The sequence below is a fragment of the Protopterus annectens genome, chromosome 4.part0 (assembly GCF_019279795.1).
Source record: "Protopterus annectens isolate FY-2018-M chromosome 4.part0, PAN1.0, whole genome shotgun sequence".
Classification (NCBI taxonomy): Eukaryota; Metazoa; Chordata; order Ceratodontiformes; family Protopteridae; genus Protopterus; species Protopterus annectens.
Window position 1 is genome coordinate 1,220,289,451 of NC_056733.1, and position 27,259 is coordinate 1,220,316,709.

The 27,259-nt window shown below is 44.2% G+C and overlaps 1 protein-coding gene across 1 annotated transcript in view; it reads right to left on the reverse strand.

The window, feature by feature from the left end:
* TCERG1 (transcription elongation regulator 1) overlaps nt 1-27,259 on the reverse strand; it is a 2,274,660-nt gene that overhangs the window by 1,662,934 nt on the left and 584,467 nt on the right. Inside the window, exon 8 of the mRNA XM_044069876.1 lies at nt 7,387-7,547. Coding sequence (XP_043925811.1) covers nt 7,387-7,547 — 161 coding nt within the window. The remainder of the gene's footprint in view (nt 1-7,386; nt 7,548-27,259) is intronic.

Consider the following 27,259-nt stretch of genomic DNA (forward strand, 5'->3'; position numbering starts at 1 on the left):
GCTTTACTGAAGACTTCGGTCTGAAATTAGAGTTCGAAAATCTCAGGAGTCGGCCGACCGGCACTTGCGGACTGTTTCTGCTTTGGGCACCGCGCAGCAAGAAAGACTGAAGAAAATGGCGTCGGATGCATTATTTATACCCCTGGCGCACTGACGTCAGGGAAGAAGCGACAGCAACCGACGCCGGACCAAGACTTTGGAATTCCGGCCGACTGCGGGACCACCTGACAGGATAACCCAAGTGTGATGACTGCAGCAGGGTAACACGATGAACATCACAATGTCTTCCAGGTAGGGGAATATCTTTACTCCCTTTGTCCTGCAGTAAGCCACCACAGGTGCCAGGCATTTTGTGAAGCCTGGGTGCAGTGGAAGGGCAAGGCAGAGAACTGCAAGTGAGAGGAACCCACCAATAATCTGAAGTATTTCCTGTGGGAGGGCTTGAATGGGATGTGGAGGTAAGCATCTTTTATATTTATTTTATTTGCTTATTTTACATTTGTTAACCGGGCTAGTCCTGCTGGATACATGTCCATTTTCAGAGGAGGCCTGAGGAGAAAAGCTCCACTATCTAATACAAAGTAATAAAAGTACATTAAAATTATATAGGCAGTTTAAGAGACAGCTAAAACAGGCATTTAAAATACATTGGGAGATTAAAACACATCTACAAACAGGCATTTGGCAAGTTTTTCAGTAAGAGAATACATAAAGTATTAAAATTTCCTCGGAAAAAGGTTATACAATAAAGACATTAGTATTTAAGTAGTTTGAAGGATAAAAAAGAGTTAGTAGAAAGTAGTAGCTTGGAGTTAATAGAGTTGATTTCTTAGGTAGAAAAGAGAAGCGATGGAGAAATAGAGTTGGATGACAGTGCAGAGGATGCAAGAGACGATATGTGCTCAGCTAGGGAAGTTACATGAGCAAAGCCAGTGATTGGTTAGAAAATGTTTTAGTTGAGTTTTAAATAGTGTAATAGAAGTTTGGGCTATGAGGTCAGGAGGAAGTTGATTCCAGTCTTTACCAACCGAGTTGGAAAATATAGAGTCACCTGCTGTATTTTTTGCTAGAGAAGTTTGAATCAGTAATTTATTGGAGGAGCGTAGGGTTTTTAGGTTATTATAGGGTTTTATCAGAGTAGAGAGCATTGGTATGTTTTCTGGGTGGTAGAGGGCTTTATGGGCGATTGTAAGTTGGTAGTATTTAATTAGGTGAGGTAACTCAAGCCATCCTAGGTTATGGAGGTTTAGGCAGTGATGTGTTTTATATGGAGATGCAGTGGCAAATTTGGCAATGTTGCTGTAGGTTGTTGTAAGCCTATTGATGTTATGTTTAGAAAGATTAGTGTAAATGGGGGATGCATATAGTAGAGTAGAGAGAAGATACGTTCTGGCTATGGTAGTTCTTGCTTCAGGTGTTAAAGATCTGATTCTGCAGAGAGAACCTAGTTTTTTATTAGTTGCTTTTATGATAGAGTTTATGTGTACATCAAATTTCAGTTGGTTATCAATAGTAACTCCTAAAAGTTTGGTTGTTTGGTCTGGAGAGATAAGGATGCCATTGTTAGAAGTGAGTGTGAAATTAATAGGGGGAGACAGGTGTGTGGGTGGAAAGATGAGAAGTTTAGTTTTCTTAGGGTTTAAGAGAAGGCAGTGATTGGAAAACCATTGTTCAATAGTGTTAAAGGTGTTTTGAGTAAGTGAGTGGAGGTCAGCTTGGGTTGTGGCGGAGCAGATGATGGTGGTGTCATCGGCGTACTGAATGCAAGGAGTTGGTGGGGTGGCAAGATTCAGGTCGTTAATAAAAATGGAAAATAAAAGAGGACCTAAGATAGAGCCCTGAGGTACTCCTAAATTGGTGGGGAGAAGTTCGGAAAGATTGTTGTTCCATAAAACAGCTTGTTTCCGATCATGAAGATAGGAAGTAAACCAGTTTAAGGCAACATCATTGAGAGAGAGAGATTTTAAACAATGTAGGAGGAGTTGGTGGTTCACCATGTCAAAGGCTTTTGACAGGTCAACAAAGAATGCTGATGAAAGAAGATTGTTATTCTGGTTTATATTAATAGAGTCAATGAAGGATATTAAGGCTGTGGTAGTGCTGTGGTAGGGACGAAAGCCATGTTGGCAATTAGCTAGGAGATTATTAGATAGGAGGTGATTTAAAAGCTGTTTGTGGATGCATTTCTCCATTATTTTAGCAATAGGAGAGAGCAGTGCTATAGGGCAGTAGTTAGAGTATCTAACTAATCTAAAATAAATTTATATCTAAAGTAGCCAGGACTCCTTGTGGAATAATGAGAGGGAAAAAGGCTGGCATAGTTAACATTTTGAAGATAGGGACCTTTAGAAAAAGGTTGAGATGAGAGGTCTAGAATGAGTCTCCAAGGGGCGTCCTTCCTGGGGACAAGGAAAAGCCTCGAGTAGAATCCTCTTCCTTTTGCAATAGAGGGGACTGTCTCTATGGTACTCTGATCTAACAGGGTCTGGACTACCGGTCGTAAGAGGTGCAGTTGCAGGTGGTCGAGGTATGTTTCTCACCCTATGGGAGGGGAGATCCAGGACATAAAGTAACCATTTTGAAGTATGGACAGGACCCACTTGTCTGAGGTGAGATGGGTCCAAACAGGGAGACACAGCAAGAGAGGTGAGAGGACAGTGGTACAGAAGGGGGGGGGGGGGCAGGTAGTCAGATGCTACATGCCTTGTCCTGAAAGGGAGTCCTCTGGCTAGAGGGAGGGAATGCTCTAGCTGGAGGGCATTGTTTCCTTGTGGGCTTATGAGGCCTTGAAAGAGGAGCAGAGCGGGAGTGCCTTCTAATAAACTGGGTTTTGGCTGGAGAGTTTCTGTGAGACTTGGGGATAGGTGAAACCAGTAAATCTTTTAGGTCCTGCATTTCTTTTCCCTTTTGTTGCAGAGATTTGAAAAGGTCTGCCCCCTTAAAATCAAAGATTGCAGCATTATCCAAAAGATCATTATTGAGCTTTGCCCTGAAGTCATCTGGCAGAGGATGTAGGCGAAGCCAAAAGTATCTGCGTAAGGCAGATGCTGATGCTGCTGACCTGGCAGAGGATTCAGCAGCATCTTAGCTACACTTGAGAGTGTCTGGTGACCAGGGAGAAGAGAGCCAGGAGAAAGGACAGTGATGCTTTGGCAGGGGAGTTTGGAATATCGACCAAGTGTTTGGTGGCAGATTCAAAGAGGGACAAGTGGGTCTGGTAGTTTGTAGCTCTGAAGGCCAAGCTAGCTGAGGTATATATAGTTTTGCCCAACCTTTCCATTGTCTTGCTGTCTTTGTCAGCCGAGAGAATGGTGGTAGTAGGTAGGAGTTTGGAAGCTTTGTCCGCAGAGACTGATACAGTGGCAGGATCAGCTGTTGGCCACTTAAGCAGATTCTTAGCATTGTCAGGCACCTTAAAAAGCCTGTCTGCTCTGCGTGGGGGCAGGAGGTTAGGAGTCAGGGTTCACAGAAGAAAAGGCATCTACAAAGGCAGACTGGATAGGAGGAACAGCAGATGGGCTGGGGATTTCCATCTGAATTAGATCATACTACCTTTTTTGTACCTCAGTCATTTCCGAGGATTCCTATTTAACGTGATACTTCATCCTGCTTACTGTCTCACTAAAGGCCAAGTCTTCAGCTGGAGAGTCAGGGTCCACTGACTCTTCCTCTGGGGATCCGTATTTCAAGGGGGAGGATAGTTTTAAGAAAGAGATTCCTCAGAGGAATCTGAAAGAACAACTTCTTCCCTAGTCACTGTGCGAGTAGGCTGAGGCCTATGGCTCAGGAGAGGTGGAACCAGTAACAGCAGTGGTAGGCCTCAGTGCTGTAAAGGCACTGAAAAGCCTGCCAATCAGGCATATTTTCTGTAGAGGGAGAAATGCGTTTACTCTCTTCTCTTCTTTTAAGAGGGCCTGTGGACGTCTGTCTAGAAACCGGTGACTGCAAGAGCTCAGACGCTTCCGCAGAAAATGTAGGTTCCATCCCTGGTGTCGGAATAGCCTCTGCGGACGTGCTTCTGCCCAAGGATAGTGTGGCATCCTGACAGGTACCTATGACCTCCAGAGTGGCAGATCCAGGTCCAGATCCAGGAACCAGGCCTATGTCAGCCACAGGTTGGGGATCGGCTGGAAGAGGCTCAGCAGTAGACAAAGGCCATAAGATCCTGGCCTTTGTTTTTGGTGGTTCTGTGGAGACATACGTGGAGCCCTCCATCTGTAACGTAAGCTGCTTCAGACGTTGGTTTTCAAGATAAAGATTAAGCGCATGCAAGCGACTATACAATGTTTTAGGCCCTTAGGCCTGGTAAATCGGGCAGGCATTATGGTCATGTGACCATCCCAAACAGTAAAGGCACTTATCATGGGCATCCTTGTGAGGGGATTTAGCAGCCACACTGACACTTACCCTTTCCGGATGACATGAAAAAGAAATACCAAATTTCAGGAGGATTGAAAAGGTCCCCAAACAGAGTACTTATCTGATAAACTAATCAGATATCAGCAGAAACACCAGGCATACGACTGACGGCTGAAAAGTTCTGAGGGCTGGTGCATGCTGATGTCATCCTTCTGGCCCATGAAATCTCGCCTACATCAGTCAAACATCTCAAGCACTACAGAGGGACTGAAAACTTTTGGATACTGGCCGTACATATGAGAAACTGAATGGTAAACCCATATGCAGAATACTGCAACATGGGAAGACAAGGACATCTGATGTTACTATAGGATGAGATGGATCGTAAGTAGAGGGGGAGGAGACTGAGCCTTGTCTGAAAGTCTAAAAAGTCACTGATGTCAGGTTCAATATACCCATGAAAAGTGGATAGAAAAGACAACATTGGATCCAAACACTTCAAGTGCAGTAACTTGGATTACCAGCATTACCGTGTGTACTGATTTTTCTACAGTTTTAGACATTAATCTTTAACTGTAGAAAAATAAGTACAAGCAGTAATGCTTTCTTCTCCCTTCCCTGAAAAAGACATGATTCTGCTTCACAGTTTCAGTATGGCTTCTCTTGCTCCAAAGAAATTCAAGATCCAGAGCTTCTCTTGCTCCAAAGAAATTCAAGATCCAGAGCACAGATTCTAAGACCAAATGAACCTACACTACTATTCATACAGCAAAAGTGAGTTCAAAAACATCTTATCTTCCTCATTTTTCTGTTTCCTGTTCAAAAAAGCAACAAGAGAAAGATCTGGAGACATGGTACGCCCTGAGAAGGACTAGTGCCCTGATATAAATATGTAGAATGGTATGCACTTAGTACTCACTATTGAGTGATACTGTTTTTTTTCTTCACACCCCAAGGACCGCAATGTTACTTCATATTGAGGTTTAAGTGGCAGGATTTGAATGAGCCATATAATGCTTAACTGACAATTACTGGATGATTTATAAGTGATGTATAATGTTTACAACTTCAGTTGTTTCAATGGTTTCTGTGATGTAAACAGTTTGCAACTAAAGTGATATAATTTTGTATTTTTTTCATTTACATAGACATAAGACTGCCTTTGTTATATATGTACATTTAATAAAGATGTTTGGGGGGAAAAAAAGCAATACTGCTGCACTGATGTGTGTACCAATGAGCAGACATGCTACAGTACATAATTCAGAATCCTTCACAGTACAAAACCAACTACAACCACAATCATTGCATTACTACTCAGTATTATCAGAGCTATTATCCATAGTTATAACTGTGCAATTCTCTGTATACTTACTGGAACTACATATACATATTGACATTACCATACAATTTAGTGGCCAAGAGTAACAGAAAAAAGTCTGAACATGTCTAACGATTTTGTTTGCCTTTCATTTATACACAGGTACATAAACAAAGGCATGTATACATACGGAAAAAGAACAGTAATGTTTAAAATGTACAGTAATATGCTGCATACATGGCAACTTATGCTGCCACTCCTTAGCAATACTGATGGTTTGTAAGAAACTGATTATACACAGATGAAGCACCCAATCTGGCTTTGAAACATAGCAAAGTGCAGACTTCAAATGGGACAAAAGCACAACATGAGATCTAAAATGGTTACTGAAGGAAGAAATAATCAGGCATGCAAATGAGCCACTGTTTTTGAAAAGCACTGTACTCTCACGCATCCTTTATTGTCTCACTGGAGATTACACAAAGCAATAGTATATAGTAATAGTAATGACATTTACTAGGAGAGGCACTATGATCAGTCAAAGCACAACCCACTGGCAGGAAACTGCACAAGTCCAATTAGTCAAATCCACTTGTCGAAACCCAAGAAAACAATAACAATTGTTTCTGCAAGGGGGAGGGAGCACTGCCCTCTGTTTCCCTTGTTTATTCCATTAACTCAATGGTAATACAGCAGCAAAAAAAGAGAAAAGGCCTGAAAGGGTTAAAAATGGTTAACATAACTACAGTACTACAGTGCAGCTGTACAGTGCAAAATGATTCCAGGAAGTGCATTTTCTGTGAGGTGTGATCAATGAAATAAGACACCTGTAGCTACATTTATTGAAACACAGGGCTCCCACTTGTTAGTTTTACTCAAAATGGTACGTGTAGATATGAACAATCATGAACCACAGCAGGATGCACCAGGAGAATACAGTGAAAGCAGAGAACATTTTTAATTACAAACAAGCTTTGTAAAGGAATTGCACATACTCATCCATACATTTCACCATACATAATAAAAGAAAAATATTCAGAGAGCAATGACCGATGCCTGCCTAAGCCAAAGTCACACCCATGTATCTTCTTTAAAGAGTTCTAAAGTTAGTTAAAAAAAATGTACACTTAACATGTACAGTTCACACATCTTGCCCATTTCCTTGCTGATAATGTGACAAAGGGAATATTCCATCAGTAGCCAAAAGACAGCAAGCAAACATGACAAGCCACAAGAACTAAACACTTTTATAAGTCATGTGGACAATGTGTGGCGGGAGTACCACCACAGCAACCTATTGCACTGATTAATGCTTTTGTGTACTTTACTCCAGCATGCCATACTGCTAAGAACATCATAGAAGACCATGATATTGAGTTTTGAATTGCACACTATATAGACTGCAGATACTGAATTCACTGTCTAACAACTTTTCTGATGCCCCAGGACCACTTCTAAATCTCATCAAGTCCAACGACTGCAAAACATAATAATGATGCAGACAAAGTTGCTTTTTTGGATCTCTTTTCATTCCTGTTTTTATCTGCACCTAGGTAAGCCATTTTCCCCAAGTATTTCTCACTTTCACTGTTAACTGTCTAATACCCACAAGCATACACTCCATTCCAACTAGCTGCCTAGTAAGCAAATGAAAATTAAAAAACCTAAAGCTAGCTTGAAGCTTCAATAGCTCATCCATCACATACCAGTTTTTTTCCCACCTTCTGCTCCTTTCTTGTGAGGGGGTTCCTGAATAATTTTGTCAACATCTGCTCTTTCATTCAGGTCCTCTGGTCGATCCCACATTGAGATGCGAGTGGTAGGGTTGTAAAAAAACACACGCTCATCACCAGTCCAAACAACGCACCTGAAGGAAAAAAAGTGTACATGCATTCATCTCTGTATACAAGCATTAGTTATGACTCATTACAAAAGTAAAATAATTCTAAATATCTCAAAGGCAACTCTTAAAAGCCAGAAAATATGGACCGCTCTGAAGGAAACATGACCACTTACAGAACACGTTTCCAACAGCCAATAAACACTAAATAACCTTGCTTGCTTGTTTTGAATACTAATTTTTGTTTATATTATTCAATTGTTAATTCTATATCACCAAGGCCCAACTGCCTCTTTTCTGGTGAGAACTGAAACCACTGTCTGGTTAACTAACTTGGATGAGGTCACAAAGCAGGCAAATTGAGATTCGGGGGGGGGGGGGGGTTTCAAAATGAAGTTCATTAGCATATCGCAGTCAATCCCAGTGTTAAAGTGTCAGAAAAGGATGACATACTCTACAGGATTTTCAGTGAGAAAGAAAAAGGTTATTATAGTTAGCCTACACAGACTGGTAGGAGTTTAACATTTTCTATGGCATTTTACACCAAACTAACTAGACACCAACTACAGAGAAAGGTCAAGGACAGATAACTTGCCTATGGATGGATGCAGACATTCATCAGCAGTAGCGTACCAAGACAAATTAGAAAAAGTTAATGTGGGAAAAAAAATGCAGACATTCATCAGCAGTACCGTACCAAGACAAATTAGAAAAAGTTAATGTGGGGGGAAAAAAAGGGAGTTGGCAACATCTACTTTGCTCTGCAACCCTATCTCAGAAATATGATAAAATAAATTATATGCTCAAAGTAACTTGACCTCTTACGCGCACTGGTAAACAAATTAAGAGAACAAAAACAGACTTATTCAAGGACAACTGTGATACCACCTTCAAGAGAAATAGGAGGTCATCTTAAAGACCACCCAATTAATTCTTATAAAAGATCAAACAAAAGTTCCATAAATAATGACCTGAAATTTCATAAGCGTTACTCGCTCTTATTTGACAAGATTCTAACTAGGATGTTTGAAAGGTTTACTGCACGGATTAACTAGTGACCATCACTCACTAGTCACTGCATAATTAGGGAGATGGACTATCAGACAAACTGATGTACAAGCTTCCAACTTGCAGATCTTAAAGTATTTTTCAGAACTTACCATAGACGTAGATGTCTGAATACAGTCACTGGTGCAGAAACATGTTCAGGGAGCTCTGCTGTAACCAGTCAGGGTTTCACAGCTTATCTGCTTCGCCCCTAAACCAACTTAACATCTCCCTTCCTTCCTCTAAATATCAATTTATCACCACATAAAGGCAGATGGTTCACTATCCTCTGTTCTTTCATGCTTCCAGCTGAAGTTTACCAACACTAAAAAAAAAAATACAGGATGCATGTCTAGGGGAAAAAGGAATTCTATGACAGAGTATTCCACTGGTTAGGAGTACTACAGCTTCCTTAGACATCACTGGATTGTCCTCATAAGTAAGCAGGTAAGTGGGAACATTAGGATGGTGGGACAATGTGACCTAGAATACTTAAGAATCATCTGGACATCCAGTGAGCTTTCAGATGTGTAGGTATACAAGTTTTTAAACCCATGGTGACCATATATGTTTTGGGACTAATTAATGGAAGAAGAGCCTGGAGAGTCAGCATTTTGAATCTGGAGACTGAAAAACTTGAGTATGGGCAACTCCAGAATGAGGTTGTATGTGCCATGTTTTCTTGGGGGGGGGCTATGAGCAAAAATCTTCTTTATGCCCCCTGGGGACAATCGTTATGGTCCCTTGGCCTAACATCAGTTGGGAATAGATACAATGAGATATGTCCCTGGTCTGCTGGGAACCTTGGTATCCCTATATGTCTGTAGGCTTTGACTAACTCTAGACAACAGTATCCAGTTTCAATGTCCATTGTCTACCATGACTGTCCAACGCTCCTACAGGAAGGTTGCTATTTTCCTCATAGGCTAGGCACTTAGCCTTGAGAAAAGGGTGAGAGAAGGAGCAGGATATGGGGGTGGGCTAAGGCAGCCACAGTTTTTCTTTTGTGGGGAAAAAGATTTTTTGGTCTCCTTACATCTCCTTGTCATCTTGGCATTTTTTCCTATGGAAGGGCCGTGCTCCCTTTGTGATGTTTGCCCCTCCTTGACTTTTTGTAATAAGTACCTCGGTTAGTTAATGGTAATTCCTACTACACTTAAGAAGAAGAGAAGTGAACACATGTTCTGACTATATGAATCACATCTGCCATCTCTTCTAAGTACCTGAAGATCTTGTATACCTGCAGTCCAAATAGCAGCTCTTTAATATAGCATTCAAAAGCTTGGCTTTGATGTCCTCAGTTAATGGCTGTGTGTGAAGCCATAAGTGTCTTCTCAAAAAGTATAACATGCCAGCTTCCAGAGATGGTGCATTACCAGCATCATAAGCACATGTGATGCTATGCTTGTCAAAATGAATGACTGGCTAAATGAATAAATGAAAAACTATGCAAACCTTGGTTCCATTTTAATAAAATAATAAACAATCACAGTAAGCATTTTTGTCCTCCAAGTGGACTTGGACTTATTCAGACTGTGACAAACACTTAACACGCATACTAATTTCATACAAGTTGCAAAGCAGTCCTATAAACAAACTAGGTCACATGATCAGTGTCACAGAGTCAACCTCCTTTTTGTTAAATAAATCTTAAAGGTTTCCATGTCATTTAGACCTGGTGCTTGGCAAGCATTTAATTTCACTTGCCACACTTAACTGTTTCAAATCCAACAGTACTTCTATGGCTTCTTTACCACAAGGAGAAAAAAAACTCTTCCAAAATAGCAAATCCATAGCATGCTTCGAAAGTGCATCATCAGCATACTGACTTCTCAGGAAAGTGCCACTGAGCAGCTTACTCTCCATCTCATCTAGAAAATGGACAGAGAGAGGTATTAATGCTAAGACAAAGGACCTTGCAAACAGCCCTAGGAAAAGTATCCACAGAATCATATCTACCCTTTACTATACAACAGTTTGAAATCTGACTCCCTCCCCCACACAAAACATTAGCAATACCCTTATTCAGGTCTACAAAATGTCTGAGAATATCTGCTTGGTACTACACTGTCTTATTAGGTGACAACCTCAACTTCAATAGTGGAAAAGATATAGACCTTCCTGCCAAAGCTATCCAAGATTCTATGCTCTCTGCCATTTATCACTGTGTTTGGGCCTGGCACTATTCACGACCCCTTAACAGCCTCCATGTTAGTAAGAAACGAGTTATCTATTGGGTGTTTACACAAATGCTGATGCTGAACAAAAGAGAAGCAAAACTTCAAGGAATTGGTTCACTGGCTGTTAGGCACTATGGAAAACCACCTCAAAGCCTCAACAGTCTCAGTGCTTGGCTCTTTGACAGCTATTTTTGGTCAAGAGCATATTACCAATCCTCTACTTTAAAATATTCCTTCCTAAGGCTAAGGGTGCCACCAAAAGTGACATCCTCCAATGAGGAGCATGAAGAGAAAGAAACAGTAACTTATTATGGTGGATACTAATTAGATGTCCCTCTACTCATCTGTTGCAGTATTCTTTACATGAGGGGGTTATCTGCCATAGGCAACCCAACGTAGGTCACTATATAAAAGTCTTTCACCACTGTAAGGTGCGTGGTATGTCACCATAAAAGTGATGTATGCATGCATCTACCTCAGAACTTCTCTGCTGCCAGCCCGAATGCCACATTTGAATGCCTGTTGGCTTGCCAGGCCATTAGCTGTGTTCCAGCAATTTTTTTCAGCTAAGTGCCCCATTGGGGAAATCTTGTTTCTTTTGCTACTGTTTTGTGGTAGGATTCATATCACCCAAAAAAGGAAAACACCAGTGTGGAAGACAAATTCCACATAAAGATAGCCATCTCCAGTGTTTGTTTTGCCTAGGGCCTACCCACGATTACAAATCCTGTCCTATTCACCAGGCCTTTGTGCCCAAGACCTTAAGAAACAGGCTTCCCTCCTTAGTCATTTACTTGGAAAACCAGCACTTAAATTACTAGCTAAAAGTAAGACACAGGGATCGTCGGGGCCAGAGGTCGAGTCGGTTGCTAAGCAGAGGCCTGAAGCTTCTGCTGCGTCTCTTACTACGGACATCTCTCCTGAGGTGGATGACAACCCGGAGATACGTAAGGTTCCTGGTTCCGGTTCCCAACCTAGCCCGATGTTGAGGCCTCCTTGGATCCGACCACAAACACGCCCTCAGAGGCTGAGCAGGCATCCATTTCAGATCCACAAAGGGAACCAAGGCTTGTGATAACCGAAGGCTCTAAGGGGATACCCTCAGATCCTGGTGCGGGAGGAAATTCACTCTATTATTGAATGCAGGCCAACGTCCAGGCCTCCTACATTACACAGGGTAGACCTGGATTAAAAGCAGCAGCAGAAACCAAAACACTTGCCCTCTCCAAAGGAATCCCACAGTGACTGGGAACAATTTACACAAGGCCTTTTTCAAGGCCCTTATGGCCCCTTAAGCCCACTTCAGGTGGCTCAGTCCCTACTCCACCCTGCACAACCTCTCCACATAAGGATTATGGAAAGGGTCTAAGATGGAGGCATCCTCAGAAGTGGAATCTCTGGCCTATTCCTCACAGATGTCTTCTCCTCTAGACGACACTTCCCCGGGAGGACGACTCCAATGGAACTGACTCACCCAAGGAAAACTCTCTTTTAGACAGACCCTAGTCACAATGAGAAATAATTTCAAATGGGACAGCACTCAGGTACCAGAAGTACATAAGAGATACTATGACATTCTGCAGGTGTATTCACCCAGCCTTTTGGTTATTCCTCCTGCGCTACCTGCTTTACTAGATGCTTTTGCCTCTGCCTTCAAGGCCCCCTGATTACCCAGCCTTCTTGCCCCAACATGCCTGACTGATTTTACAAGATCCCTGAGGACTGTAAGTTCCTGTTTATGTCCTTCAGCAGAACCATCAGTTAATTTCAGTGCTTCAGACAAACCATCCACATCACTGCCTTCAACCTCTCTCCCTCCTTCAGATAAGGACAGCAGGATCTTGGAAAGGCTGGACAAGGAAGTGTACACTTCAGCCACCTTTGCATTTAGAGCTACCAACTGCCAAACACACATGACCAAATTTGCCCTACAGCCTCTGTCTCATCTCTCCCAGGTCATTTCAGATTTGCCTGATTCAGAGAATAAAACCTTAGCTGCATCCCTGCTTGGAGCCTCCTCACAGGTAACCTGCCACTTCAAGTGCAGCTATGATATTGCAGAGGCTTCTGCCACAGCAGCCACCTCTGGCTCCGTATTAAGGAAATATTCCTGGTTAAGAGTCTAGCCATTACCAGAGAACAATAAAATCTAAGCTTATGAATGCCCCTTTGGACAACTCTGCATTGTTTGGACCTGCAGCTGCTAATTTATTTAAATCTCTGCAGGAAAGGAATTGCAGGAACTGAAACACATCTTTCCCTCCCCACTGCATAAATTTCAGCAAAATTACCTAGCAAAACCTGCTTCTGTACATAGGCACGCCTGCTCTCCTCCATCTAAAACAAAAAAGGATGGTAGGAGGCTTCAGCAACCAAGGGCTGCCCTTGCAATTCTGGCTCAGCAGCAACCCTTTCCAGACAATTGCCTCATCCACATTCCACTTTCGCAGTGTCTTTCTCTGTCTCTGCCAGTCTGGGAAAGCTCCTTCAACAAGGATACTTTCTGGTATGGGATTCCCTGCCTTCATTCAGGGGCACCCCTCAACCTCCAAAGGAACTACCCTCCTTTCCAGAGGTACTACAAGACCTGTGGAAACAAGGGACCATTAAGGAAGTTCCTCAAGACCAAAAACAGGAAGAGGCTTCTACTCTAGAATGTTCCTAGTGCCCAGAAAGGATGGTCCTTGGAGACCCATTTTGGATCTCTCTCTCTCTTCTCAACACCTTTGAAGGTACTCACCTTCCATATGTTAACTATTCAAACCTTGTTCTCACTTATTCTGCCACAAGCCAACTTGGCATTATTGGATACCAAAAATGCATACACAATAGTTGTGTAAAATCTTACCATAACCATAGATGTCCTTCTCTTCCATGATGCAGTATTTTTGGAGTGGGATTTTCCGCCTTAGGTGACCCGTACATTAGCTCCTATACAAAAGCTTCAACATGGCTGTTGTATCTGCGTGGATCATCACATGTAGGGCCATAAACCAGGTACCTTAAATGTGACATCTGCACGCACAGACCTCAGACGTACAGTTGTGTACACTTACCATAAATGTAGATGTTCAAGTTTATTCACTGCTGCAGTCATCACACTTGGGTTATCTGCCTGCAGGTAGCCCTCAGTCGGCCCAAATACCAGAGACTTAGTATTTCTGCGTCGGGTATTGTCGCTCCAGGACTGATGTCAGGTCATCAGGGGTATAAAAACAGGCAGCCGACACCATTACATCAGTTTTTCTTGCCCCAAATGTCAGGAGCCCCCCAAACAGGGAGCTAAGTTATGGTGGGAGAAAACACCAGTAAAAAGCAAACACCAATATCAATACCCCTGAAAGGGGTGAGTAAAAGACAGAGAGGAGAGGGAGAGAAACCAGGGGGCTGGAGGGAGGAAAACCAGGACAGCAACCGTAAATACACTCGAACATCTACATTTATGGTAAGTGTACACAACTGTACTATGTTCTTCATGTTTCACTGTTGCAGTCATCACACTTTGGTAGATTCCCAAAGCTGAAGAAGGGTGGAGGCAGTCAAGAAGAGTTAGGGCTGGCAAGTATGCCTTGCAGGACTGCTGTTGCAAAACCTGCCCTGGATTTGGAAAAGATAGGCAGGTGGTAATGCTTGGTGAAGGTGTGCATAGTGAAGGTGTGCATAGAACTCCAGGTAGCTGCTTCCAGGACGTCCCTGGTAGGGACTCCCCTGAGAAATGCTGCAGAGGTAGATGTTGCCCTAGTGGAATGTGTTCTGATCCCCTAAGGGGGTTTGGTTTCCTATAGTACTTGTAGCAGAAATGGAAGCAGTGCGTTATTCATTTGGAAATTGTTTATTTTGAAATGGCCTTGCCCTCTGCCCCTGTTGCAAAGCTGACTAGTAACTGGTCAGATATTCTGAAGGGCTTAGTCCTATCAAGGTAGAATGAGAGTAAGGAATGCAGGATCCTTTCCTCTTTATTTTGAGGATTAGGGAAGAAGGTTGGCAAATGGATGGATTGGTTGAGAGCCACACTGGACACCACTTCAGGCATAAAGGAAGGGTTAGTCCTGAGGGAAACCCTGTCAGCATGGAAAATAATAAAGGGTTGCACAGCCATAAGTGCTTGTAGCTCAGACACTCTTCTGAAGTGATGGTCAGAAGGCAAGGCTGTTTTCCAAGAAAGGAATTTTAACTCTGCAGGTTCAAAGCGGGGGGTGAGCTTTTCCAGTACAAAGTTAAGGTCCCAAGCAGGGGTGGGTGCTCTCCTTGGCGACCTTAAGTTGTTTGCCCCTCTCATGAACTGTCTGATAAGTGGGTGCGAGAAGAGAGGTGGCTCAGTGCTGTAATGAGCCGAAATGGCTGAGGCATGTATCTTAATGGAGAAGGACAGGCCTTTGTGGAGAAGATCTGCTACGTACTCCAGGATTAAAGGCAGGGAGGGCAGAGTTGTGTCCTCTCCTTTAGCTTGAATCCAGGAGCACTAATTTTCCACTTATCAGCACAGGATTTTCTTGTACTGGGTCTTCTGATTTCAAGAATGATGTCCAGCACCTGCTTGCTTAGGGTTGCTGGGGGAGAATTCAAGGAATAAGCCAGGCTGCAAGATTTAGGGTCTGCAGGTGCAGATGCAAAATCTGTCCCTCCTGCTGAGAGAGCATGGTTGGGGTTCTAATGTAGGTGCCACGGTGGCACCAGTGACAGGCTGCACAGGAGTGGGTACCAGTGCTGGCGTGGCCAGTTCGGGGCAATCAGAATAGTCCTTGGTCTGTCCTGTCTTATCTTGAGTAATACATTTGAGAGAAGGGGCAGAGGGGGAAAAGGCATAGATTGGGAGATTTACCCAGTGAAAGGATACGGCATCCACTTTCCAGGCCCTGCTGTGAGGATTCTTGGTGCAGAATTTGCTGAGCTGGTGGTTGTAGGGGGAGGCAAAGAAATCCACCTCTGAGGTCCCTCATTTCTGAATCAGAAGGTTGAAGGTGCTGGGCTTTGTCACTCATGTGGGTCTAGGAGATTTCTGCTAAAGTCATCTGCCAGTGAGTTGTTTTTGCCTGGCAGGAATTGAGCTTCCAGATGGACTTGCATGTCCAAGGCAGTGTTACACAGGGCCATGGCTAACCTGCAGAGTGAGTAAGAGTCAGTTTCCCATGCTTGTTGATGTACCGCATATCTGTGGTGTTGTCTGCTTTTATTAGCAGATAGAGAGAGCAGGGATCTGAAAGCTGTCATAGCATGCTGCACAGCTAGCATCTCTTTTTGGTTGATGTGCAGATGAATTTGACTTGGGCTCCAGTTGCCCTGAATGCATTTGCCGTCAATGTGTGTTCCCCAGGCATGGTCTGAGGCATCTGTGGTTAGGGTCTGGGCAGTGTGGGGTTGAGTAAAGGGCAGTCCCTTGTTGTGGTTGCATGCTGCTGCCCACCAAAGAAACTCTGTCCTAAGACAGAGTATGATAGGAATGACGGTTTCCAGGTCCTGAGAATGCTGGCACCAAAGACTAAGTATCACTGAAGTTTCCTCATGTACAGTCTGGCATATGGAATTAGTAGGATGCATGAGGCCATGAACCTTACTGCCTGCAGGATTTTCCTTGCGGATAGCTTGGTTCTGGTGACCATTTGAGTAAAATAGTCTTTTCGATAGGCTTGTTTTTCTGAAGTGAGGAATGCCATCTGGGATACTGTGTTCAAGCTTGCTCTCAGGAATACAATCTTTTGACTGGGGACTAGTTTTGCTTTCTTTTCATTGATGGTGTACCCCAGGGATGTGAGAAGGCTTTTTTTTTTTTTTTTTACAAATGACAGGTGCTGCAACAGCAATTCCTGACTGTCCGCCTGAAATCAGGCAGTCCAAGTACGGGTAAATTTGGAAATTTCTCTGGCAGCAGTAAGCAATGGCTGGAGCCAGGCATTTTGTGAATCCTCTGGGAGTAGTGGATAAGCCAAAGGGAAGTGCAGAGAACTGATAATGCATAGATCTGGCCCTGAAACGTAGATATTTCCTGCATGACTCCCTTACAGTGATGCGCAGATAGGCTTCTTTTAAGTCTAGGGTGACTAACCAGGCATCGTTGGCTAGCATAGGTAGAAGCTGAGGCAGGGTGAGCATTTTGAATTTTGGTACCACCAGGAAGGTGTTGAGAACTGAACGGTCTAGGAGTGGGTGCCAAGACTCCTCTTTTCTGGGTACCAGGAAAAGTCTGGAATAGAATCCTTGACCTATGTGTTCCGCTGGAACTAGCTGAATTGCCCTGATAGAGCAGGGAAAGAACTTGGTTTTGTGCCACTGCCCACTGGTTTGGAGGAAGGTCTGGGAACCCTTATGGGGATGGCAGGGATTGGAAGTAAATGCACCGCTGGGGTACAATGTTGAGTACCCATTGGTCTTTGGTGATAGACATCCAGTTTTTTGCATGAAGGGCTAGTTTTGATCCAAGGGGCAAAAGCAGTTGGGCATAGGTGGGGAGTGGAGTAGAGTATTCATTGTGAATTCTTTCTGTAAGGGGGTGGCTTAGCACTCCCTCCTTTGGAGGTGGAGGCACTCCACTGCTTAGATCTCTGCATACCCTGAGACTGTAGTCTGGGGGCCTGTTTCACCTGGGTCTAGTTTGAGAAGGCCTGGAGGGGGCTGGAAAGGACCAGTGTTTCGAGGGGCAATGACTACTGATTCTAGGAGGCTGTACTTTTAAGAATTCTTTGACTGTCTGCATAGATTAGCTGTCTGCATAGATAAGCTTTTTCTTACATTTTTTTTAAGAACCTCTTCTGCTTTGGTGCCAAACAGATTGTCCTTGTTCAAAGGAGTGTCTAATAACTTTGATTTGACAGTCTTACAAGGTCTGCTCCTTAAGCCAAGCATGCCTTCTCAGTACAGAACCAGTGACTGCTGCCCTGCAAGATGCTTCTAGGGCATCAAAGCCATACTGCAATGTATGCTTGCTGACTTGACTTGCAGAATGCATAAGCTCTTGCAATTCTTTATTTTCTGCACAGACTAGCTCTTGCAATTCTTTATTTTCTGCACAGTCTGTAAAGGTTGCTATTTTTTTCTTAAGTTCCATAATATGTTGCTGGTACTTCAGCATGTGAAACTGACAATTCAAAGCCCTAATGGCGAAAGTTGCAGAGGTATACACTTTCTTATCCCATCTGTCCAAAGTTTTGGAATCCCAGTCCGAAGGGGTGGGATTCTTAGCTGTAGTTGCTTTGATACCTTTAGGCCCTTAGGAAATGATCTCTGGGTCAGCAGTATGATTTTTGAAAAGGAATTTGTGAGAGTCAAGTACTCTGCAGTACCTGTCTGGTTTCCTAGGAGCAGGGGGGTAAAGAATCAGGAGTAAGACTAGATTCCATAAAGACATCATCAACAACTTCAGGACTGGGGGTACTGCTAAAGGCCTGTGTTGTGGCAAATCTAGAAATTCTCAGAGTTTCTTTTTGGACTGAGGATAGTCTTGGCATTCCCAATGGAAATGCTCTCTTAAAGTATGTAAGGTTTCACCAGAAGAAAAGTCCTCTGGAGGAGAGGCAGAGGGAATGGATTCCTCTGCATCTGAATCCTCAATCAGATAAGGGCATGACTTCATACATAATCAGATACCTCAGAGTCGTCGGACTCTTGGTCTGTTGAAGCTGCTGGGGACTGGCCTCTTTTCCTCTTAGCAGGGGAAGGCTGACTTCCCCTAATCAGCATAATAAGGTCTTCTGCCATTTTAAGCATTTGATGTTGTGGCAAGGGAGCAGTTGCATGCGCTTTGGTCATCATTTTTCTAGGCGTAGTGTGTACTCTTGGCCTTAGAAACTCGGTAGTTTTAGACAAAACACACAAAAGAAGTCGTCAGTTTGAGTCGATCGATAGTGCAAAGAAATTCCTCAAAAGTCAGTGCCTGCTTAGTGGCTCCGGACCCATCCAAGGTACAGACATCCGAATGTTCCATAGTCGAAGAAGAGTCACGTGGCATACCGGACTCCGAACGGGTCTCAGTAGAGGCTTGCGAATCCACTGAAGTGGGCCATCAGGGGCTGCAAAAGCACCTCACTGAGTACCAGCGAGCTGGCAGCTTTGGACCTGTGCGGTCTGTCTCTCTCTTTACCTTTACGTTTTTTCGGAATATCAGTGGTCGGACGGCTTACTGAAGCCATTTCCGAATACGGAGATAGAGAACGAAAGTATTTAGTGACAATAAGGCCCTGAAGACGAATAGTTCGGCTGATGAACAAGGCACAAAACAGACAGCGAGGTACATCGTGACCTGGGCCTAAACAGGTGAGACAGTAAGAATGAAAATCTCGGTGTGGTATTTCATTTCCACAGGGAAGACAATTGTTAACTTTTCTGACATCATTTAGAGCAAGAAAAAAGGATCTCCAACGGGGTACTTAGCTTTAGAAGACTTCAGGATGATTCAATTCGTAAATGAAAACTCAGGTAGCAGCCAACCGGCACTCATGCGAACTGCTTCTGCTTTGGGCTCCTCGGCAAGAAAGACTGATGTGATGGCGTCTGCTGCCTGTTTTTATACCCCTGATGACCTGATGTCAGTCCTGGAGCGACAGCACCCGACGCAGAAATACAAAGTCTCTGGTATTCGGGTCGACTGAGGGCTACCTGCAGACAGATAACCCAAGTGTTATGACTGCTACAGTGAAACACGAAGAACATCCTGTAGGCCCAGCAGGAGGAGTAGCCAGTGATGTCAGTCATAAGGTCAAGGAGACCTTATGTGGTTGCATAGGTCACAGGATAGGGTGTAGACCCAAAGGACATCCATGGTTATGATAAGATTTTACACAACTATGCTATGTCCTTTTCCTATGTTGCTGTATTCTTGGTGTGGGAGAGTACCACAGTTTAGTTGGAAGGAAGGGTGGAGGTAGAAGAGGCTGATTCTGTAAAGCCCTGCAGGATTGCCCTGGCAAATCCTGCCTGTTCTCTGGAGACAATGTCTAACTTGTAGTGTTTGGTGAAAGTGTGAATGGTAGACTACATGGCTGCTTCCAGTATGGAAGTGGTGTCCACTGTCCAGGCCTTTCAAAAAGGCTTTGGAAGCTGCTACTGCCCTGGTGGAGTGAGCTTTTACTCCCTGTGGGAGCTTTTTGCCATGCTGTGAGTAGCAGAGGCAAATGGCTTTCCTAATCCAACATATGATGGTTTGTTTGGAGACTGCCTTGCCCAGGGCTCTGGGTGGAAAGAAACAGAGTGTTGATTGGATTTTCTAATGGATTTTGTTTTGTCTAGGTATAATCTTAGTTGTCTGTGTACATCCAGGGAGTGGAGTATTCTCTCACTGTCATTGGTAGGAAAGGGATAGAAGGTGGGAAGATGAATAGATTAGTTTAAGGACAGATCGTTGACTACCTTTGGCATGAAAGAAGGGTTAGTTCTAAGTGTTACCCTGTACTTGTGGAAGGTAGTGTATGGGGGAAGGCCATTAGGGCCTGTAATTCAGACACCCTTCTAGCTCAAGTTATGACCACTAGCAGTACTGTCTTCCAAGTTCACATTTGCAGAGTACCTGCACTAGCAGGTTCAAATGGAGACTGGGTTCGTTTTTCCAGAATGAAGTTAAGGTCCCAGGGTGGTGGGATGGGCTGGGCTTTCTAGGAGGTCTGATGTGCAAGACCCCTTTTAAGAACAGATTCACATTGAGCCTGGCTAGTAGGGGAGGGTCTAGTAGCAGACTGGCTGAGAATCCTATGAAATTTCATTGAAGAGTAAGACAGTCTGCCCTTTACTAGCCGACACACATAAGCAAGACCTAAGGAGGGATCTGCTATGCATGGATCCCTGCCCTTGTCCAGACACCATTATGAAAATCTTTCCCATTTAGCCAAGTATGATTTTCTTGTAGTAGGTTTCCTGGCCTCCCTAAGGAGTGAAAGCACGTCCTCGGAGTAGTGGTGCCTAAAAGGAATTACAAGTTTATCACCCACAGTGTCAGTGACAACATCTGCAAGTGTGGGTGGATGAGGGTTCCCTTTTGTTGTGTCAGATGGTCCACCTTGTGGGGTAACTTGTGGTGACTGCCTTTGGCTAGATTGTGAAGTAGGGGGAACCAGTGCTGCCTTGGCCAACAGGGAGTCACCAACAAGATTTTTGGTTCTTCTCTCCTGATTTTCAGGAGTACTTTCTGAATTAGTGGGAAGAGAGGAAAAGCATACAGAAACCTTCCCTTCCAAGAAATGCTGAATGTGTCTATTCTCCAAGCTAGAGGAGAGTAGGTCTTGGAGCAGGTGGTCTGCAGTTGTCTGTTCTGAGGGTAGGCAAACAAGTCTACTTGAGGAGTGCCCCACTGGTGGACAACGTCTAGGAACAGATTCCTGTCCAACATCCATTCATGATATGGAGAGGATGCCCTGCTTAGAAGGTCTGTTGTCCTGCGAGGGGATGTAGGATGCCTGCAGGAACAAGCTGTGTATAGAGGCTTGGTCCCATATCAGTAAGTTTAGTCTGCACTGGTGGTATGCTTTTGTTCCTCCTGCTTGTTGAGGTACCACATAACTGTGGTGTTGTCTGTTATTATTTGGAGAACACTTAATAGTAGGAGAGAGCTGTAGGTTTTCAGTGTTAAAGACTGCTGTCATTTCCTCACACTGATGTGTTTGTTCCTTAAGGAAAGGTGCCACTTTGCTTGGACCTTGTAGGATGCCATTGTGGCTCCCCATCCTGAGTCTAAAGCATCTGTATGTATAACCTGGGTTGGGGGAGAAGGCTGCAGAGGAAGGCCCGGGTTAGCTGGACCTGCTGAATCTACCAAGTAACTTCTGCCTTTAGGCAGGGCAGGAGAGTGATTTCTTGCTATAGTGGATGTTGGTGTTTAGGCAGAATAGTTGTGTAAAATCATACCATAACCATAGATGTCCTTCTCTTCCATGTTGCAGTATTCTTGGCATGGGATTTTCCACCTCAGGTGACCAGTATGTCGGCTCCTATACAAAAGCTTCAGCTTGGCTGTTGCAGCTGCATGGGACGTCACACGTAGAGCCATAAACCAGGAGCCTTAAATGTGACGTCTGCACACACAGACCTCAGAACCTGAAATCCCAACAGAAGAAGTAGAAGGCCCAGCAGGAGGAGATGCCAGTGATGTCAGGCATAGGGCCCTGGAGCCCTTATGTGGTTTTCATAGGTCCCAGGATAGGGTATAGGACATCAGGGACCTCGGGATATGGTGGATTGAGTAAGAGAAGGATAAGAGGGTTTTGGTGGATGGGAAGGAATACTGCAACATGGAAGAGGACACCTATGGTTATGGTAAGATTTTACACAACTATTCTATGTCCTACTATTCCTATGCTGCAGTATTATTGTTGTGGGAGAGTATCACAGCTTAGCTGGAAGTAAGGGTGGCGGATGAAGAGGCCAATTCTACAAAGCCCTGTAGGATTGCCCTGGCAAACCCTGCCCATGCTCTGGAGACATTGTCTAACTTGCAGTGTTTGGTGAAAGTGTGAATGGTGGACCAAGTGGCTGCTTCCATAATGGAAGTAGTGTCCAGGCCTTTGAGAAAGGCTTTGGAGGCTGCCACTGCACTGAAGGAATGAGCTTTTACTCCCAACTGGTGTTTTTTGCCATGGTGTGAGTAACAGAGACAAACGGCTTTCCTGATCCAACATGCGGTGGTTTGTTTGGAGATCGCCTTGCCCAGGCCCTGGGGTGGAAGGAAACAAAGAGTTTATTAGACTTTCTAATGGTTTTTGTTTTGTCCAGGTAAAATCTTAGCTGTCTGTGTACATACACGGAGTGAAATATCCTCTCCCCTTCATAGGTGGGAGAGGGGTAGAAGGTGGGAAGATGAACAGATTGGTTTAATGACAAATTGTTGATCACCTTAGGCATGGAGGGATTAGTTCTTAGTGTTAAACTGTCCTTGTGGATAGTAGTATAAGGGGGGCAAGCCATTGAGGCCTGTAGTTCTGACACCCTTCGGGCCAAAGTTATGGCCACTAGCAGTACTGTTTTCCATGTAAACATCTGTAGAGTAGCTGTCCCAGCCAGTTCGCATGGGTGCTGGTTTAGCTTTTCTAGAATGAAGTTAAGGTCACAGGGTGGTAGGATGGGCTTTCTTGGAGGCCTAATGTGTAAGACCCCTTTTAAGAAAAGCTTTACATACAGCCTGGTTAGTAAGGGAGGGTCTAGTGGTAAGCAGGCTGAGATTGCAGAAAAGTGAACTTTTACTGACGAGTATGAAAGTCTGCCTTTTACTAGTTGACACACACATGCAAGAGCTTGGGGATCTGCAAATCATGGGTCCCTTCCCTTGTCCAGACACCATTTTGAAAATGTTTCCCATTTAGCTAGGAATGATTTTCTTGTGGTAGGTTTCCTGGCCTCCCTCAGGACTAAAAACACATCCTCTGAGTAGTAATGCCTGAAGGGAATTAAAACTTTACCATCCACAGTGTCAGTGACATCATCTGCAAGTGTGGGTGGATGAGAGTTCCCTTTTGTTGGGTCAGAAGGTCCACCATGTGGGGTAACTTGTGGTGACTGCCCTAGGCTAGACTGTGAAGTAGGGGGAACCAGTGCTGCCTTGGCCAGTAGGGAGTCACCAACAAGAATTTTGGTTTGTGTCTCCTGATTTTCAGGAGGACTTTCTGAATTAGTGGGAAAGGAGGAAAGGCATAGAAACTTCCCCTTCCAAGAAATGCTGAAAGCGTCTACTCTAAAATCTAGAGGAGAATAGGTCTTGGAGCAGAAGGCCTGCAGTTGTCTGTTCTGGGGGGAGGCAAACAAATCTACTCGAGGAATGCCCCACCAGTGGACAACAATGTCTAGGAAGATGGTCCTGTCCAGCATACATTTGTGTTGTGGAGAGGATGTCCTGCTTAAGTCTGTTTGTTGTCCTGTGAGGGGATGTAGGATGCCTGCAGGGACAAGTTGTCGCAAGAGGCTAGGTCCATTATCAGTGAAGTTAGTCTGCACAGGTGGTACGCTTTTGTTCCTCCCTGTTTGTTTAGGTACCACTTAACTGTGGTGTTTGTAATTATTTGAAGAACTCCTGGTAGTAGCAGGGAACTGAAGGTTTTCAAAGTCAGGAGGACTGCTGTCATTTCTCTCACACTGATGTGCTCATAGGTTGGTACTAGGCTAACAATTCCCTGGCTATTTCTTCCTACCTTATTTACTTCCCTGGACCTCTGTCAAGCACAGAGACTGACGTGATCCCCGGCGTGAATTTCCTATCTCCCATCCAATCATCAAGGTTCCTTTTGAAGAGGGCCAAAGAGGCGCTCTCTGCTTGACATGTACGGGCAGTCTATTCCAGAGTCTGGGTAGTCTCTGGGTCAGGAACCTATCCCTCCAGCATGTTTTGTTCATTGTAATGACAAGATTTAGACCCCTGGAGCGTGTCTCTCTGAAGGATTGGGATTTCTTTAAGTGTAGCATGTCCAACAGATCTGGGTTTGACATGGCCTTGAATATTAAGCAGAGATAGTCTCTGAGTAGACAATCTGCGACAGTGTATAGGTGGAATTTTTTTTTTTTTTTTTTTTTTTTTTTTTTTATATATTCGGTCAGCATAGGGCATCTGTTTTAGGTCTGTGATTCTTTTACTGAGGTATTTCTGCGGCCTTTCCACTTGTTGCAAATATCTTGAGAGGTACATACGAAACGGGGCATTGTATCCTATAATGGGTCTAATGAGGGATGAGTACAATGGAACAATGACCTCCTTTTTTCTGGATGAAAAGCTCTTAGTGATTAGGTTGTGCCACATAGGATTTCCTGACTGTTTTGGCGATGTGGTTAATGAAGGTGAGACCACTGCCCACCTGTGTCCCTAAGTCTCTCATCACACTTTCAGTGTTTAGTGTACTGCCACCTATGTGGTAATTCATGGGTACATGTTTTTTCCCAAAGGGGATAACTATACATTTCTTGCACTAAGATTGAGCCCATGGCTCTGGCACCAAGCATCTGTTTCTGTAAGGCCCTTTTGTAGAATATTCACATCATTCAGGGATTCAATAATGGCTCCCAGTTTGCAGTCATCTGCGAGCTTTGTTAGCCAGAGTCCCTTAGTGTTGGCCTGTACTTCAGAGAAGTAGATGCCAAACAAGAGCGGTACCAGGACTGAACCCTGAGGTACTCCACTTGTCTGGAGTTGGATTAGGAGTCGGCTACTTTTACAGTGTGGGTTCTGTCAGTAAGCCAGTTGGCAACCCATCAAGTGACGTAGGGATTAATGCCCAGCTTAGTAAGTTTAAGTGAGGGATGGCGCCGAAGACCTTGGTGAGGCCCAGATAGGCTGTGTGGACCACCTTACCCTTGTCCACGGCTCTGGAGACTGATTCGAAGAAGTCAATCAGGTTCAGGAGACAAGATCGGCCCTTCATGAACCCAAACTGCGTGGGGTCCAGTATTTGAAGGTTATCAATGTCTTTGTTTATAAGTTCCATGATAATACGTTCCATGGCCTTGCATATCAGGCTAATCAGACTGATGGGGCGGTAGTTCCTGGGATCCAAGGTGGATCCCTCTTTGTGGAGTGGGATAACTGTAGCTGTGCACCACTCAGTGGGCATGAAGACTGAGGTGAGGCTATGATTAAACAGGACACTTACGTGAAGTGCCAGTTCATTTTGTAGTTCATATAGTACACAGCTTGGGATGTCTTCTGGTCCCATGGATGCTGTATTCTTAGCTTTGGAGAGTGTTTTTTACCTGTGTGGTTATGATTACTTGAATTTGGCAATCTTTCTGTATTGAGATGGGCCCTTTAGGGGTGTGAGAAGGGGGTGAAGTTTGCACTGAATCGATCTACCAGGATATTGGCAATATCCTTGGGATCAGTATATTTAATGCCATTCTGTTGTAGCTCAGGGCAGATCTGAGCATTGCCATTTAGATTCTTGACATAGCTACAGAACGCCTTGTGGTTGTCTTTGGAATCTTTGGCAATTTTATTTTCATAACTAGCTTTGGAGGACTTTAAGAGGGATCTCAGCTTCTTACTGAGGCTGGTAAGGGAGAGTTGTTTGCATCCTGGGATTTTCCTCTTTTCTGCAACAGTTTCTTCCTTTTGTTGTAAAGTTCGTTTTTGGCAAGGGACCACAAGATTGGCTTCCTTTTTTTGGAGGAGAGCATCTTGGTTCTACTGGGGATGGCACGATTCATGCACGAGTGGATGTGCTAGTACAGTGCCTTAATGTAGGATTCAGCGGTCGAACTTTCAGGTTCCCATCTGCATGGGTGTCATGTAGTTTGGCACTTCTGACTGGAGTAGCATGAAGTTGGTTTTGGAGAAGTTTTTACGGAGGTTTCCTTACTAGGGGGTGGGTGTGGGATGTGGATGTCAAGGGTGATTAGCTTATGGTCAGACCTGACCAACAAGAGGGTGACCACAGGTGTGGAGTATCAATTTCCCATGTTGGTAATGAGCAGGTCTAGGATATTGGAGCCCCTTGTGGTACTATAAATTCTAAGAACTGTTGGACAAAGGTGTTGGTACATGAGTAGTTTTCCCAATTAATGGCAGGGTAGTTGAAATCACCCAAGTATTAGGGTGTTTGGTTGTATCTTAATATTTTCCAGTATGTTTAGAAAGGTGTAGTGAGAATCTTGGGGCATGGTGGGGGATCTGTAGCAAGCTACAGTTTGGACTGCTGTCTTACCTAGTGTTAGTTGCACCTGGAGAATTTCAGACGTATTGTGTTGGGCAAATAGCCTGGTGTTGTGAATTCGAACACTCCTCCACCTTTAGTGTTTCGGTCCTGGTTTGGTGGCTGAAAAGTGTGGTAAGCCTTGTATCCTGGTATTGCAGGGGGTGCTCTCTGGACCCTTCAACCAGGTCTCAGTTACTGCACAGATATCGATGACCTCCATTTTTAGGAGTGCCTCGAGAGAGTGCATTTTGAGGTTTAGACTTCTAGCATTGAGTAGTATTACCTTCAGATTTTGCATGCTTATACCGGTTACGTTGGTGGTTTTGTCCTTTGAACTTTGCCTAAAAAGTCCCTATAGGGATGGCAAAAGCCTTAGCCAACTTGAATCCCAGGGGCGACAGGTGCAGACCATCTCTGGCAAAGCATCATGGTCTGTCGATCATGTCATCCTAGGCAGACAGATTACTGGATCCCATTTGAATGACACCAGAAGCTTAGCCAATTGTTAAAGTCAATCATTTTGTCCTTATACTGTGGTATCATTCTGGGCGAAGGCAGGATGCTACTCTGGGCTGGTCATACCTGCCTGGGCCACATGATGAGAGAGCTCTTCAATGTCTCTTTTCATGTAGTCCAGGGAGGTACGTCTCAAGTTATTCACTCCAACATGGACAATGACAGAGTCATATTTGTACTTGCTGCGGAGTGACTTGAGTGCATGTGTTATGTGGCGGATCCTGGCACCCGACAGGCAGCTGACTGTAATTTTCTCCTTGTTCAGCCTGGTGAGTGGGAACATCAGTGTGCCTGACTATAGAGTCACCTATGACTAAAGTGTTGGGTACGTTGTCTTGCCTTAGGGGCTGTTGTTGGGTGGCACACTGGTGTTGTGAGCTATGTGACACTTTGGTTGTGATTGGTG